General features: G+C 46.3%; 1 protein-coding gene across 2 annotated transcripts in view; it reads right to left on the bottom strand.

The window, feature by feature from the left end:
• Positions 1 to 18129, bottom strand: part of KIF7 (kinesin family member 7) — a 71266-nt gene that overhangs the window by 22127 nt on the left and 31010 nt on the right. For both annotated transcript variants that reach the window (XM_040414153.1, XM_040414154.1), the window contains exons 8-10: positions 15647 to 15855; positions 6789 to 6901; positions 44 to 196 (exon numbers count right to left, since the gene is read on the bottom strand). In XM_040414153.1, the coding sequence (XP_040270087.1) occupies positions 44 to 196; positions 6789 to 6901; positions 15647 to 15855 (475 nt within the window). The remainder of the gene's footprint in view (positions 1 to 43; positions 197 to 6788; positions 6902 to 15646; positions 15856 to 18129) is intronic.

The raw sequence follows: 18129 nt of genomic DNA, 5'->3' as shown, positions 1-18129 counted from the left end.
AAAAAGTGTTTAACAACTGAGATCAAAGCAGTCCAAATCTCACCAGTTTTTACCAGCTCTTTAATAAGCTCTTCTTTCATGCGGATGTTGATAGCCAGCTCCCGGATCTTCTGCTCAGCTTGACGCAGTCTCCACTTGGAGTCCTTTCCTGGACTAGAACTCTCTCTTGGTACATAGTGTTCTATCTTAGCTTGAGCTGTGAATCACAAAGAGGTTGACACAACTATTCGCTTCAATTTGCAAGTAACATCTTGTCTATCAGTACAGTATTGTAAAAGAAAAAAGTTACACCGACAACTTCCATTTCCTTCTTTATGTTTCCCCTGAAAAGCATACAGGCAAGCAACATTTCAACCCTTAATGGCTATGTACACCTTTGGGGACTAGGGCTGAAACGATTACTTGATTGAATGGAGTAATTCGACACAAAAAAATCCTCCATGATTTGCATCGAGGATTCGTTTGTCATGTGACCACGGAGCTGGAGTGAAGCGCTTGCTACTACTTACCGCTCCGTGGTTACCCGCTGGCCCGCACCTTCTTCCTGACACATCGTCAGGTTATAGTGCACGTAAGCGTGCACTATGACCAGATGCTGTGTGACGTCAGTGCAGCACGCAGAGAAGAAGATGGAGGAACTGTGGAGCGGCGTCCCTGCAGGAAAGGCAAGTAGTCACTGGTGTCATGGCTAGGAGGGGGAGATGGTGGCACTGGGAGTGCAAGCTGGTGGCACTGGGGTGTGGGAGAGCTGAAGGCACTGGGGGAACAGAGCTAATGGCACAGAGGGATAGTGGTGCTGATGGGACTGGGGGAACAGAGCTGATGGCACTGGGAAATGATGCACTTGAGCTGATCGCACAGGGGGGAACAAAGGGTGTTGGGTACTGATGGCAGGGTATCTGATGAGTTTTTATAAAGGTGAACAGTCAATTAATTTTTTCTTATTAGATTACTCGATTAATTGTAAAAAATTATCGATAGAATACTCTATTTCTAAAATAATCGTTTACTTCAGCCCTATTGGGGACTTATTTATTTATTATTGCATTGTACTTGAGCTAAATTTTGAGCTAAAAAGTCATTTTTTCAATTTTGTTAAAAATATGGAATCCTTTTTTATGTACATAGCTGAGATGCTCTACCAGCTGCCTGTGGATTTTCTGTCTTTTCCGTCATTTGGGGAGCTGAAGGGCTCCTCATCTCTGCTCTCTGACAATATAAGCACACATTAAAACTTAGTTCTCATCTTACTGATAAGAATGTGGCTTAACTCCTTATTTCACCTTAAGGACCAGGCCATTTTTTGCAAATCTGACCAGTGTCACTTTAAAACGCTTTGACTTATCCAGGCCATTCTGAGATTGTTTTTTCATTACATATTGTACTTCATGACACTGGTAAAATGGAGTAAAAAAAAATAATTTTTATTTATAAAAAAATACCAAATTTACAAAAAATTGAAAAAAAATTGCAAATTTCCAAGTTTCAATTTCTCTACTTCTATAATACATAATAATACCTCCAAAAATAGTTATTACTTTACATTTCCCATATTTCTACTTCATGTTTGGATCATTTTGGGAATGACTTTAGTTTTTGGGGACGTTACAAGGCTTAGAAGTTTAGAAGCAAATCTTTACATTTTTCAGAAATATTCAAAAACCCAATTTTTAGGGACCAGTTCAGGTCTGAAGTCACTTTGTGAGGCTTATATAATAGAAACCACCCAAAACTGACGCCATTCTAGAAACGACACCCCTCAAGGTATTCAAAACTGATTTTACAAACTTTGTTAACCCTTTAGGTGTTGCACAAGAGTTACTGGCAAATGGAGATACATTTTGAGAATTTAGATTTTTTTGGCAAATGTTCCATTTTAATCCATTTTTTCCAGTAACAAAGCAAGGGTTAACAGCCAAACAAAATGCTATATTTATTGCCCCGATTCTGTAGTTTGCAGAAACACCCCATATGTGGCCGTAAACTACTGTACGGGCACACAGTAGGGCGTAGAGGGAAAGGTGCGCCGTGTGGTTTTTGGAAGGCAGATTTTGCTGGACTGGTTTATTTACACCATGTCCCATTTGAAGCCCCCCGATGCACCACAAGAGTAGAAACTCCATAAAAGTGACCCCATTTTGGAAACTACGGGATAAGGTGTCAGTTTTGTTGTGACTATTTTTAGGGTACATATGAGTTTTGGTTTATCTATATAACATTTTTGTGAGGCAAGATTACCAGAAATAGAAATTCTTAAATTTCATCTCCATTTGCCAATAACTCTTGTGGAACACCTAAAGGGTTAACGACGTTTGTAAAATCAGTTTTGGATACCTTGAGGGGTGTAGTTTCTTAGATGGGGTCGCTTTTATGGAGTTTTTACTCTAGGGGTGCATCAGCAGGGCTTCAAATGGGACATGGTGGCAAAAAAAAAAAAGGCCATCAAAATCTGCCTTCCAGAAACCATACGTCATTCCTTTCCTTCTGCACCCTGCCGTTTGGTCGTAAACTGCTGTATGACCACATATGGGGTGTTTCTGTAAACTGCAGAATCAGGGTAATAAATATTAAGTTTTGTTTGGCTGTTAACCCTTACTTTGTTATTGGAAAAAAACGGATTTAAATTGAAAATTTGCCCAAAAATTGTTTTTTTGGCACCGTTTTTATTTTTTACCGTGTTCATCTGAGGGGTTAGGGGGGGGGTATTTTGATAGAGCAGATTCTTACGGACGCGGCGATACCTAATATGTCTTTTAAAAAAAAAAAAATTATGTTTTACACCATTATCTTTTTATAAACAAAAAAAACATTTTAGTATCTCCATAGACTAAGTGTCATTTTTTTTGTTTGTTTTTAGCCGATTATCTTAGGTAGGGGCTCGTTTTTTGCGGGATGAGAGGACGGTTTTATTGGCACTATTTTGGGGGGCATATGACTTTTTGATCGCTTGCTATTACAATTTTTGTGATGTAAGGTGACAAAAAAAAAAAAACACCTTTTTTTTGCACCGTTTTTATTTTATTTTTTTGACCGTGTTCATCTGAGGGGTTGGGGGGGTATTTTTATAGAGCAGATTATTACGGACGCGGCGATACCTAATATGTCTACTTTTTTTATTTTAGTTTTACAAAATAATATTTTAAATTTTTTTTTATTTTTTTGTTTTAGTGTCTTAAGTCTGAGAACCTGTTTTTTATCCGATTGTCAGTGGCTAAATTGGGATATAAATTTAGTACTCCATGGAAGTGTGGTACTCCCTGAAGCAACCAATAATGCAGAGGCCCGGATGATCGGGGCACGTGTCACATTGAGTAGTGGTGTCCTTCCGTATCCCCCTCCTATGACACACTCTGCACTTTTTTTGGGTCCGTCCCTTCTTTCCAGTATGGGGGACCACACCTGGAAAGGGTTGGCCACAGACGATCCGGGCGCCTACAGTTCCCGAGGTACTCCGACCTGCTCTTTCCCGGTCAGAAAAGATCAGGGCCTTGAGGACTGCCTCATAGAACTGAAGGAATGTCCCTGTGTTGCCAGCGGTCCGGGACAGCACAAAAGAGTTGTACATGGCAACCTGCACCAAGTAGACCGCAACTTTTTTGTACCATGCCCGGGTTTTGCGCATAGCGTTATATGGCTTGAGGACTTGATCACAGAGATAAACTCCTCCCATATACCGATTGTAGTCGACGATACAATCGGGCTTGAGGACCATTGCCGCGGTACCTCGCACAGGGACAGGGGTGATGCAGTTACCATGAATTGTGGACAGTACAAAGGACATCCCTCTTGTCCTTATAACTGACCAGCAACAGGTTTCCAGTGGTAAGGGCACAGGTCTCACCCCTGGGGATAGGTACCTGGAAGGGGTAGGTAGGAAGGCTGCGTTGATTTTTCTGCACGGTCCCACAAGCGGACGTGGATCTGGCGGCCAGGGACTGGAACAAGGGGATACTAGTATAAAAGTTATCCACGTACAGGTGGTAACCCTTATCTAGCAGTGGGTACATAAGGTCCCACACAAGTTTCCCGCTAACACCCAGAGTGGGGGGACATTCTGGGGGTTGAATACGGGAATCTCGCCCCTCGTACACACGAAACTTGTGAGGGTACCCTGAGGTACTCTCACAAAGTTGGTACAGCTTCACGCCATACCTCGCCCGCTTAAAGGGAACATACTGGCGGAAAAGGAGTGTCCCCTTGAACGCAATGATAGACTCATCAACCACGACCTCCCTTCCAGGTACATAGGCCTGTACAAATTTGGTCCCAAAGTGATCGATGACCGGCTTGATTTTGTACAGGCGGTCATAGGCAGGATCACCTTGGGGAGGGGGAGGGGGGGGGGGGGGGGGGGACATGCTGCATTATCTGAATAATGCAGGCATTTCTGGATGGCCTCAAACCGGGAGTGTGTCATGGCCGTACTGTAAAGTGGGGTCTGGTAGAGGACGTCCCCACTCCAGTAATGCCTGATACTAGGTTTCTTGACTAGGCCCATGTGCAGCACGAGGCCCCAAAACGTCCTCATCTCAGCTGCACTGACCGGCGTCCAGCCACCGGCCCTAGCCAAAAAGGAGCCCGGGTGTTGAGCAACGAACTGTTGGGCATACAGGTTTGTTTGCTCCACCATTAGATTTACAAAGTGGTCACTGAAAAAAAGACTAAAAAAGTCATATTCAGTAAAGCCCACTGTGGAAATCTGGATTCCTGGTTGGCCTTCAAAATCAGGAATCACGGGCTCATAACGCTCTGGGGTACACCAGACAAGTTCACCGGCAGGGGGCTCCGGTGGATTTAACTGGTGGGCCAGAAAACTAGTACGAGCCCCAGAGCTGCTCGTACTAGGGTGGGCCACAGGGTCCCTAGCATGGCGGTCCCCTTGCTCCGCCGCCTTGGGGGCTCATCATCGCTAGATGATGACGCGGATGACAACAGGAAAGTGGGGTCATCCTCGTCCTCACTGGGACTCTCGGACTCGGAGACAAGCTGGGCGTATGCCTCCTCGGCCGAGAACATCCGGTGGGCCATAGGGGAGTGTGTGTCTGCGTGTGTGTGTGTGTGCGTGCGTGCAAGTAAATCTTTATTTTTGGTGTGTGTGGGGGCACGGGTGTTCGCGAACTCACCCTAAACCTAACAGATAAAAAAATAAAAGAAAAAGAAAAAACTAAAAAAGGGGAAAAAATGTGAATTAAAAAAAAAAAAAATCGCTAATCAACTGTAAAAGTTTATCAGCGGTGGGGTGTGCGATGCGCTAACAGTGGCCAGACGCTAAGAGTGCGGGCCACAGTCAGCATACGCACACCAAAAAAAAAAAAACTGCCTGCACCCCAAAAAAGTTGTGCTGCTGTGCTGTAGACCCCAGACACCCAATTTAGGGTGATGCAACCAAAACAGTTTTTTTTTCTTCAACTAACTTTTCCTAAATATCCCTGCCTAATCTAACTTCTCCCTAGCCTTTCCCTAAATACCTGGGGGTGCTGGGGCACAGATGGGGTGCTGGATCCTGGGCTGTGAACAGATGAAGGGGTGCTGGCTCTGAGACACGATGCAGCGCTCCTCTCTCCTCGGGCTCCGGACTGAAAAGGAGGAGGAGAGGAGCGCTGCGATAATTTGAATAAACCGCCCGACCAGCCGACCAATGAGAGCGATCCTGAGAGGTGATGTCACCATCACCTCTCAGGATCTAAGGATGGTGATTGGTGGTGTATTACCACACCACCGATGACCATTCTGTTCCTGGTTATCGAGTTCCCAGAGACCCGAATAATCTGGAAACGCATCAAACCGCAGGTCTGAATTGACCTGCGGTTTGCTGCGATCGCCTACACGGGGGGGTGCCAGCCAAGGTGCCTGCTCAATGATTTGAGCAGGCGGCAGGATAGGGAATAACTATAAGATCGGCGGGGGTCCTACCGCTGGGACTCCCACTGATAACAAGAACGGGGGCCCCGTACCCACTGCAGCTCCCTGAAATGAACAGAGCGGCTGCTCCATTTATTTTTATAGGAGTTCCAGAGATAGCCGAGGGCTGGACTCGGATATTTCCAGAACTCCTATAGAAATAAATGGAGAGGCCATGTACAAACGGCTGCTTTGTTCATTTCAGGGGCTGCAGAGGGTAGGGGGGCATTTTCATGATCGGTGTGGGTCCCAGTGGTAGGACCCTCACCGATCTAATAGTTATCTCCTAACTTCAAACAACCAGATTACCCCTTTAAAGGGGTTAACCAATCCTTTACAAGTGTTGGTCTATCACTAGGATATGCCATCAGAGTCAGATAGGTGTGCATCCCACCTCTGGGGCCCCCAGAAGTGAAGGAGAGGCCCTCTCCACTGACTTCCATGGGATTTGCAAAATTGGCCAAGCAAGCTCGCTTTGCTGTTTTAGAGAGTCCCACAGAAGTGAATGGAGAGCGCACTGTACTCTCCTTCACTTCAGTGAGCTTGTTCTCGAGATGAGCGCAGGTAGGTGGGACAGGTAGGTAGTGCCATCAAAGTTGGAGTTGAGACAACCCCTTTAAGGTGATTGAGTCTTTCTCAAGCTGAGCCTATCACTGGATCAGATCCTATGCAGTGCCATATTTATGTTACAGTTTGTCAGAAAAGAGCTAGTTACCGTATGTTCAGTACATCAAGTGCTGACAATTTGTATTGTGCCAATGCTATTAAAGAGTCCCCTGAACGAAGAACTGCTCCGTATGGACCTGTGCGTGTCTGGTGACAAATGTAGGTCTATAGTCAATTTATTTGACTAGGGTTATTAATGCAAATGCTATAATTTAACTTACATCCAGACGAGTTTCTGTCTAGCAAGGTATCCTCTTCATCCTCACTGTCTTGAGCAGGTGTTTGATACCTCCGAGCTACATTTTTTACATCCCCTTTGGACAGCCTTTTAGACCTACAGTGAAAGCAAAAGATAAAAATAAATAAAAAAATTAAACAAACAACAGTAGAGAATAGAGCTTCGGATCATAGATCCAAAGTTGATTCGTTCAAAAACTTCAGTGTTAATGCTATTTCCGTACAGTATTAAAATATATTGGCTCCGTGGAGCTAACTTAGTCTTGGCCAAAGTCGCGCTATACTTCGGTGAATTACTACGGTATTCCAATTTGCGTATTTAAAAACATTTTAAAATAGTAATCCGAAGTGGGCTTTGGTACTGGCTGGTACCTCGGTACCAAAGCCCACTTCGTGACTTTGTGCAAGACAAAGTTTGGCTACACGCAGCCAATGCATTTTAATGCTGTACAGAAACAGCATTAACATCAAAGTTTTTGAACGAATTGACTTCGGATCTATGATCTATGATCTGAAGCTCGATTCGCTCAAGCCTAAACAACAGTGAACTTAGCAGGAAGTTTGTTCCAAACATCTTGGCTCCAAATTTATTCTGCAGCAGTACAATGGCCCCAAACTACAGCTAATATCATTAAAAACTAGTCGGAACCGAAGCAGAGTTCGGTTTAAAGTTTAAAGTGGTTTCCACTTATAAATTCAATTACCGAAGTTATTCAACAAAGTCACGCGCAACTTTGTGAATAACTTACTTCGGCTCATTGGAGCCCATACATTCTAATACTGTACAGAGATGAATCTCTGTACAGTATTATTCCGAAGTTTTGAACGAAGCAACTTTGGATGACGCATCCGAAGCTCGCTTCGCTCAGCACCATTGATGACCTATCCTGAGAAAAGTATAAGATAAAAAGTTGAAGAGTAGCACCCACGGACCTCACCGAAATGCACAAGCCCAACCACAGCCGCAGATCCTCAGCGGTCCAAACACGGTCGCGGCAGCATCTCCGGTTCCATCTTTATTACTTGTACTAAAAAGAGTACACATTGTGGAAGTAATAAAGATGGATCCGGAAATGCTGCCGTGACCGTGTTTTTGATTGCTGATCTGTGGACAGGTCATCAATATCAAATGGCAGCCCAGCCGATCAGCTGTTTAAAGAGAACAAAGTGCTTTCTCTTCAGACAGCTGATTGGCGGTCCACACACCCGAAGCAGATCGGCCTACTCCACTGCTTTCAGTACAATAATGGCTTTACCACATATCAATCAACTATCTTTTGTGTCATCCCCACTACCTCATAGATTGTAAGCTCTTGCAAGCAGGGCCCTGACTCTTAGGCTACATTCACACAACCGTGTGTGCGGTCTACATTTTTTGCGGACCCGTTGAAATGAATGGGTCTGCATCCTATTCGCAAAAGAAAAAAACTGAGCGGACACGGAAACAAAAATACGTTATTGTGAATGTAACCTTAGCCACTTATGTTGTGATGTCTTTTGGTTTGTACATTAACCCTATTAATTGTAAAGCCCTGCGGAATATGGTGCCTCTATATAAATAAATATTGTTATTATTTTGCGAGCATGGGGATGCTCGTTATCAATAATTGGGCCACATGCTGCCGATCACATGATAAACGAGTGTAATAGGCCAATGCAAACAAGCATCTGCCTGAACACTGGGCAGGTTAATAGAGCTTTAAGATGCGACCAGACAACATTAGCGGCGGCTCAAATCCCCTAACAAAAGGATTGGATCCTGATCCCGCCTCCCAAACATCTGTCATAGGGAAAATTCAGGACACCCTCATACACATAAGTTTACTTTCACACTGGCGTTTTTGCTTTCCGTTTGCGAGATCCGTTCAGGGCCAAAACGGATCAGCTTTGCCCTAATGCATGATGAATGGAAAAGGATCCGCTCAGAATGCATCAGTTTGCCTCCGATCAGTCTCCATTCCACTTTGGAGACAGACACCAAAACGCTGCCTGCAGCATTTTGGTGTCAGTCTGATTAAACTGAGCCAAACTGACACAATCGAAAACGGATCCGTCCTCCATTGACTTTCAATGGTGTTCAAGAAGGATCCGTCATGGCTATGTTAAAAATAATACAAACGGATCCGTTCTGAACGGATGCAGACAGTTGTATTATCTGAACTGATTTGTCCAAGACTGATCCGCACAAAACGCAAGTGTGAAAGTAGCCTAAGGCTACTTTCACACTCGCGTTTGGAGCGGATCAGTTATGGATCCGTTTGTATTATCTTTAACATAGCCAAGACGGATCAGTCTTGAACACCATTGAAAGTCAATGGACGACGGATCAGTTTTCTATTGTGTCAGATTGTGTCATAGAAAACGGATCCGTCCCCATTGACTTACATTGTGTGTCAGAATGGATCCGCTTGGCTCAGTTTCGTCAGATGGACACCAAAACGCTGCTTGCCTCCAAAGCGGAATGGAGACGGAACGGAGGCAAACCGATGCATTCTGAGCGGATCCTTTTCCATTCAGAATGCATTAGGGCAAAACTGATCAGTTTTGGACAGCTTGTGAGAGCCCAAAACGCCAGTGTGAAAGTAGCCTTAGACGGTGGTCACCTTAACCCCTTAAGGACTTAGGACGTACCGGTACGCCATGTTTGCCGAGTCCTTAAGGACCCATGACGTACCGGTACGTCCTAACTTTAAAACTACATTGCGGCGCGGCAGGGGTTAATCGGAACAGGATGTCCACTGAAATCATTCAGCAGGCATCCTGTCAACGTCGGGGGGTCATGTGACCCCCCCTGCATCGGCGATCGCAGCAAACCGCAGGTCAATTCAGACCTGCGGTTTGCGGCTTTACCTGAGGTTTGCGGCGGCGATAGGCGGTGCCATCGGGTCCCCATGCGGCTGTGGGGGGACCCGATGGCATGGAAGGCAGCGCGATGCCTTCCTTAGGCATCAGCGCTGCCTTCCGGTGATGAGCCTGTGAGATCCAGCCCCCTGGATCTCACAGGCCGGAAGCTGTATGAGTAATACACACCGGCTGCGGGTTCCGCCCTGATGATTGATGTAGGCCACGGCTGTGGCATTGTCCGACTGGATCCTTACCGGGAGACCCGTTAGGCGGGGGGTCCAATGAGACAGAGAGGAAAATTGCTCTGAGCTCCAATATGTTGATCGGAAGGCGGGCTTCCATTTCTGACCACACCCCCTGAACCGTCCGAGCTCGGAGAACGCCGCCCTAACCCAGGAGACTGGTATCGGTGGCGACGACTGTCCAGGAGATTGGGAGGAAGGATTTCCCCGAAGTCAGATTCTGAGGAGACAGCCACCACGGGAGGTTCATGCGAACCCGAGAAGGAAGGCGGATCCGAGAGTCCAGACCCTTCGATGTCCTGTCCCAGAAAGACAGGATCGCCTGCTGCAGAGGCCGAGTGTGAAACATGGCAAAGGGGACTGCTCCAGAACCTGCATGCACTCCCGGATGGAGAGACACGGGGAATGCAGAAGGCGAGACACCGACTCCCGTATCCGTGAAAACTTGCAATCCGGGAGGAATACCCGGGCTGCAGTAGTGTCCATAATCATCCCCAGGAAGGTCACCCTCTCGGAAGGTTGGAGAGAGGACTTCGGGAAGTTGATCAGCCAGCCGAACTGTTGCAGAGTCTGAACAGTGATCCTGACGCTGTCTTCGGCCTGGGGACGAGAGGGAGCCTTTATGAGAATGTCGTCCAGGTAGGGCAGCAGAGATATGCCCCTGATACGAAGAAGCGCCATGATCGGCGCCAAGATCTTTGTGAATACCCGCTGGGCTGTCGCCAGCCCAAAGGGAAGGGCGACGAACTGATAATGACAGTCGCTAATGGCGAAGCGCAGGAACCTGTGGTGAGATTCTGCGATAGGGACATGCAGATAGGCGTCCCAGATGTCCACCGACGCGAGGAACTCCCCTGGAAGAAGAGAAGCAATAACTGAGCAGAGGGATTCCATCCGCAACCTCCGCACCCACAGGGACTTGTTTAACAGCTTTAGGTCCAGGACCGGACGCACTGATCCCTCCTTCTTTGAGGAAAGAAACGTTCCAGAGGTCTGGAAACGAATTCTATCTTGCAACCGGAAGTTACAATTTCCAGGGCCCAGGCGTCTTGAACGTGAGCCCTCCAGACATGCTGAAAGGAGAGCAGAGCGGTGGGGGCGCCACTTCAGGCGGAGGACTGCTTGGGAACCGCGGGGCGGGCAGAATTCCCCTGGAATTGTGCCCGCGGGCGCCAGGAAGGTTGAGGCTTAAAGGAAGGCTTTTTGAGTCCTGAGCGCTGCCAGAGGAGGGGGCTGTCGCAGACCTGGAGGAGGAGAAGCGTCGAAAGGACGGGTTTCTAGAGCCAGAGGGGCGAGCTCTGAAGGCGCGCTTGGATCTAGATTGGGGCAGGCGTGTACTCTTGCCCCCACATAGCGTCAGAGATAATCTCATCCAGCTTAGCACCGAAGAGCCTGGAGCCTGCAAAGGGGAGGTTAGTGAGGGAGCGCTTGGAGGAAGCGTCGGCGTCCCAGACCTTCAACCAGACATCCCTGCGCTGCGTGACCGAGAGGGCCGAAATCCGCGCAAAGAGAGTGCTGACGTCCAATGAGGCTTCACAGAGGAATGTTGTCGCCTGGGACATCTGGAGGATGAAGTTTAGGGTGTCTCCGCGAGGTCCTGATGATGGCGCTGCAACCACACCGAAAGCGCCCTGGCTACCCAGGCCGAGGCGAACGCGGGCCGCAGACCTGTGCCCGCCAGAGAGAATATGGCTTTGGAAAGAGAGTCCAAACGTCTGTCAACGGAGTCCTGTAGGGAGGACCCGTCCAGGACTGGTATTGCCGTATTCTTAGCCAATCTGGCCACCGGCGGGTCGACCTTAGGAGGAGAAGACCACTGCTGCACATTATCTGCCGGGAAAGGATAAAGAGTATCCATACGCCTCGTAGCAGAATAAAACGGTGATTAGGGCGTTCCCAAGCCTTAGAAAGGACCTTGGCGAACTCGCCATGAATGGGGAATGTGACTGCCTCCGGTTTTCTGGAATGGAAGAGGGGGAATTCCTGGCTACTAGTAGAAGAAGGTTCCCCCTGGATGTCAAAGGTGTCACGTACCGCCGTGACCAAGTCTGCCACCATGGTGGAGAGCTTAGGTGAGGGTTCCGGGTCCGTGTCCTCGTCCGAGCCGGACCTTTCCCCTTCAGACCTGTAATCCCTGCGAGAGGGAGAGGCTGAACACGCCTCCAGGCGAGAGGGGGGAAGCAGAGTCACCCGAGGAGGGATGCTGCTGCGTGCGCTGCCTCTTAACGGTCAAGCGTCCTCTGTGGGGGGCACCGGGAGGTGGAACGGTGCTAACCACAGGCACCACAGGCGGTGGATCAGTGGCCGCCATGCGTTCTATAAAGCCAATGGCCGCGCGCGAGACTTGGGCCAAGTCCGCGGCCGCCCTAGCTATGGCAGAGGCCCAGGAGGGCTCCGAAGGGGCGGAGGAGGGACTGGGCTGGTTTAGTGGAGGGGGAGGAGGAGGTGGATGATCCTGTCCCAAGGCAAGGCAAGAGTCACAGGAGCCTGTAACCGATAGTGGCAAGCAGCAGACCTTACAGGATCCCAGTGGGACCTGAGGTGTCGCTTTAGATTTTTGGGGGCCCCAGGTCTTGGCGGCATGATGGCGGCAATCCCGGAGTCAGGGTCTCCTACAGCTTTGCGAAACACTATCTGTCCTACCGTGACCTGTGAGGAGCTGGAGTAGCATTCAAGAGTAGAGAAGCGCTGAGGCAAAGAGGAAGTGCCGGAGCTGACGTGATAGGCTTTGCCCCCCAGTCACGTCACGGATCGCGCGGAAAAAATTGTGCGGAAAAAAATCGTGTGTGCGCGGGAACTATGAAAAAAGGCAGACCCCGGCTCCGAAAATGGCGCCCACCGCCAGAATGCAGTGAACAAGAAGGAATCCCTCCTCCCTCTCAACCAGCCGGCCCTCCCAGATCCACAGGTAAGCCCTAAAGAACCGTGTGACAGTTTGCGCACGGGGGGAGGGGGAGCTTGCAGGAGAGCCGATGTACTTATCTGAGTCCTGCAGTCTTCACCCTCTGTACCGGACCAGCAGGGGGTCACCTCTTCAGTCATCTGGCACAAGAAGTGGCAGTGCACTGGATAGAGGGCAGGACTAGGTGACCCCGGATCTGGTAGGCCACCGGAGCTGCAGGTCGAGCCCGGTTCCACTTATCTTCTGGGGGAAAAGGGAGGTAGCCGGGGACGGCCATTCGACCCCGGCGCTCGCTCCGCTGAGAGACCAGGGACGCACCATGCGACCCTGCGTCCTCTGTTTAGAAAAAAAACAAACAGGAGAAGAAAAAACTACAGGGGCAACCCTGCATGAGCAGGAGTATCACCTCCTTATCCGACACCAAGCTAAAACTGAGGTCCTCCTGTTGGAGCATGGGGGTATAGCCAGTGGAGGAGGAGCTGTTTTTTATTATTTGCATAGTGTCTCCTCCTAGTAATGGCCTAAGCTATACCCATGGTCTGTGTCCCCCAATGGAATGGGCGAGAAATGTAAAGTTTCAAGTAAAAATAAACAAAAACTTCATTTTCCCCAAATAAAGTTAAAAAAAAAAAAAAAAGGTAAAAAATAGGGAATTTTTTGTTATATACATATTAGGTATCGCCGTGTCCGTATCGACCGGCTCTATAAACATATCACATGACCTAACCCCTCAGATGAACACCGTAAAAAATATAAAATAAAAACTGTGCTAAATAAAAAATTAAAAAATTGTCACCTTACATCACAAAAAGTACAACAGCAAGCGATCAAAAAGGCGTTTGCCCACCAAAATAGTACCAATCTAACAGTCACCTCATCCTGCAAAAAATGAGCCCCTACCTGAGACAATCGCACAAAAAATAAAAAAAACATGGCTCAGAATATGGAGACACTAAAACATAATTTTTTTTGTTTTAAAAAAGCTGTTATTGTGTAAAACTTACATAAATTTAAAAAAAAGTATACATATTAGGTATCGCCGCGTCCCTATCGACCGGCTCTATAAAAATATCACATGACCTAACCCCTCAGATGAACACCGTAAAAAATAAAAACTGTGCTAAAATAAACCATTTTTTGTCACCTTACATCACAAAAAGTGTAATAGCAAGCAATCAAAAAGTCAAACGCACCCCAAAATAGTGCCTATAAAACAGTCATCTCATCCCGCAAAAATCATACCCTACCCAAGGTAATCGCCCAAAAACTGAAAAAATTATGGCTCTCAGACTATGGAAACACTAAAACATGATTTTTTTGCTTCAAAAATGAAATCATTGTGTAAAACTTACATAAATAAATAAAAAAGTATACATATTAAGTATCGCAGCGTCCGTGACAACCTGGTCTATAAAAATATCACATGATCTAACCTGTCAGACGAATGTTGTAAATAACAAAAAATAAAAACGGTGCCAAAACAGCTATTTCTTGTTACCTTGCCTCACAAAAAGTGTAATATAGAGCAACCAAAAATCATATGTACCCTAAACTAGTACCAACAATACTGCCACCCTATCCCGTAGTTTCTAAAATGGGGTAACTTTTTTTTGGAGTTTCTACTCTAGGGGTGCATAAGGGGGGCTTCAAATGGGACATGGTGCCAAAAAAAACAGTCCAGCAAAACCTGCCTTCCAAAAAACGTATGGCATTCATTTCCTTCTGCGCCCTGCCGTGTGCCCGTACAGCGGTTTACGACCACATATGGGGTGTTTCTGTAAACTAAAGTAACCCTTGCTTTGTAACTGGAAAAAATTAAAATGGAAAATCTGCCAAAAATAGTGAAATTTTGAAATTGTATCTCTATTTTCCATTATTCTTGTGGAACACCTAAAGGGTTAACGACGTTTGTAAAATCAGTTTTGAATACCTTGAGGGGTGTAGTTTCTAGAATGGGGTCAGTTTTGGGTGGTTTCTATTATGTAAGCCTCGCAAAGTGACTTCAGATCTGAACTGGTCCCTAAAAATTGGGTTTTTGAAACTTTCAGAAAAATTTCAAGATTTGCTTCTAAACTTCTAAGCCTTGTAACATCCCCAAAAAATAAAATATAAATTCCCAAAATGATCCAAAACATGAAGTAGACATATGGGGAATGTAAAGTAATAACTATTTTTGGAGGTATTACTATGTATTATAGAAGTAGAGAAATTTAAACTTGGAAATTTGCAATTTACAAATTTTGGGTAAATTTGGTATTTTTTTATAAACAAAAATAGATTTTTTGGACTTCATTTTACTAGTGTCATGAAGTACAATATGTGACGAAAAAACTGTCTCAGAATGGCCTGGATAAGTCAAAGCGTTTTAATGTTATCAGCACTTAAAGTGACACTGGTCAGATTTGCAAAAAATGACCTGGTCCTTAAGGTGAAATAGGGCTGAGTCCTTAAGGGGTTAAGGCCTCCACCAAGTACAGGCCCTGAAGTAAGTAATAGCAATCACTGTACATCACCACATAATATATAAGCAAAAGCTGAATTCCCTGGAATGGATCTGAGCTGCATTACAGCCTTCTGGAGGATCCAATGAAATGACCCCTTTAAAGGGAGTCCATCAGTAGTTTTGTCTATGCTAAACTGCTGACATATGCAGGGGCAGGTGACATGAGTTAATGCATATAAAGCTTATTTTTGCAGCACTACAGTGATTAAAATCAGGGATGGAGGCATGTATTGCCTCCTGTCTGTAGCACCTATGTATTTCAGCAGTTTTGCATCAACAAAACTGCTGACAGACCCCTTTTATACATATATCCCTAAATAAACTTAAGAAACGTGAAATGGAAAAGCTTACCTGTTTGAAGGGAGAGACTTGTTAGCTTCCCTCTCAAACTCCTCATTCTCCTTTGACTCTTCCTCTGACTCTCCTGATGGATCAGAGTCCTCACTGAAGTGTCTGCACAGCACTGTGTCTGCCTCCTCCATGCTGGACACCAGTTTCTGGGTTCCAGATTGAAAATTCCTTGTAAGCTCCTTAGACAAAGAAGCAACACTTTCTGAAATCTGGAATAAACATAACGAATACCAGGCACTAGAATTCACATAGATAGTGAATAAGACCTGTGAGAGGCACTGCTTGAAAAAAAATGGCAGACTAGATGGGCCAAATGGTTCTTATCTGCCGACACATTCTATGTTTCTAAGTCACCATGCAAAAGATTCATGATGGCTAATCATTGTAAAATATTAGAAAAACATGGCTGCTTTCCTGTAGAACGTGTACAACTCTCAGCCAACGGATTTGCCTTGTATTGTTGATCAACATCATTCGACATATTTTCTAAGTTCAAACAACCCCTTTCATTTATCCCGTTCTGGTAAAGGTGATTATTAGAGTTGAGCGAACTTGTGTTTTAAGCTCGGCGTCTAAAGTTCGGGTTATTGAAGAATCGCGTTATGGATTCTAAATTCCGTTATGGTCCGTGGTAGCGGAATCCATAACGCGATTCTTCGATAACCCGAACGTTAGATGCCGAACTTTAAACACAAGTTCGCTCAACACTAGTGATTATCCAATCTGTCCACAGGTTGTGTGTGGTATTGCAGCTAAGCCCCATTCGCTTCAATAGAGCTAGGCCGCAATACCCGACAGTAGCCAGATTTTCGTACTGGTCCTGGAATACTGGTAATCTCTCTTTATTTTCTAAAGAGCTGTTTGCCATGAGCGGAGTCTACACTGACCAAATGAATACCCAACATTTATTATCATGTTGTGTTTGGGTCGTAGAGCTGGTGCTGATATGTTTCATATTACTTTACACTGGACAGAGCTTAGTTTCTATCATACAGAATTTCAAATTCCCTTCACACTTCATAATGATATACTCTAGTTGACTGCAGCTGCCACTGTGTGAGACTACAACTCCCAGCATGCACACTTGCTTGGCTGTTCTTTTAACTCCCATAGAAGTGAAAAGAGCATTCTGGGAGTTGTATTTTCAGAACAGCTGGAGTGCCAGAGGTTGATACCTACATTAAAGGGGTGTATACAATGTCCCCTCATGTGCCGGGACCCCACATGGAATATACTTACCCCCCTGCTCCCGACTCCGCTCCTGGTCCCCGCACTGCCGCTGCTGCTTCTCCCTGAACACAGATGAAAAAAATCCGGGGTCGGGTGGATGGGTTGAGCAGCCAATGGCAGGCGGGGACAAGCCTTCGTAGCGTCACCCGCGATGCTAGGGAGGCTCGTCCCCGTCCCCGCCTGCCATTGGCTGCTCCAACTTTCCTCGGATGTTTTCATCCATGTGCAGGGAGAAGCAGCAGTGGCAGTGCAGGGACCGGGATAAGTATATTCCATGTGGGCACATTTCATACTCTTGGAGAACCCCTTTAAGTAAGGCTGGGTTCACACCTGAGCGTATTGAATAAGCGCTTTTTACAGGCGTTTTTATCGGGCGTTTTGAGGCGTATTTTGGAAACGCGCGTAGTACGCGCGTTTGTGTGATTAATCCAATGAAAAACTGCCTGAGATGTTACGCGCGACAATACGCCCCAAAGAAGCTCCTGTACTTCTTGGGGCGTAGGGCATTTTACAGCGCGTTCACACCTGAGCGTTTTACAGTGCGTTCCTACGTGCTGTAAAACGCTCAACAGGCAAAAACCAATGTTTCCCTATGGGCATGGTTCTCATCTGAGTGTTTTACAGCGCGTACGAACGCGCTGTAAAACGCCCTACGCCCCAAGAAGTACAGGAGCTTCTTTGGGGCGTATTGTTGCGCGTAACACCTCTGCGGCCAATAGCAAGAATGCGCGTACGACGCGCGTTTCCAAAATACAAAAACGCCCCAAAATGTCCAATAAAAACGCCTGTAAACAGCGCTTATCGAATACGCTCAGGTGTGATCCCAGCCTTAAACTCAGCGCAAAGTCCTATGGATAATTCTGCAGAGCTTCCCCTACTGGTAGGTAGACAGCAATTACTTGATCATTAACCGGGTATTCACATCTTAGACACTAAGCAGTTAATGTCTGAAAGATGTGGCTCCTACCGCTATACCAATATAGTGACAACACTCGACACATCAGTCCATGTACTGATGTGCATTCGGGGACTGAATAGAAAAAAGCTTTATTTATCAAAAATGTTTCTGGAGCCAGAGAATTAAAAAAATAAAAATAAATAGCTCAGAGAACACAGCACTTTGCCCAAAATTGTGCTTCATGGCCCTTTTTATCAAAAGTCTAATAATCCTACCTTAGGCCTTATTCACACATCAGTAAATCACGGACATGTGTTGCCTGTGTTCTCCACGGACAGCACATGTATCCATTGAT

This window comes from Bufo bufo, chromosome 1 (genome assembly GCF_905171765.1).
Source record: "Bufo bufo chromosome 1, aBufBuf1.1, whole genome shotgun sequence".
NCBI classification, from domain to species: Eukaryota; Metazoa; Chordata; class Amphibia; order Anura; family Bufonidae; genus Bufo; species Bufo bufo.
The sequence above is the reverse complement of the archived record's forward strand: the minus strand, read 5'-3'. Positions and strand labels throughout refer to the sequence as shown.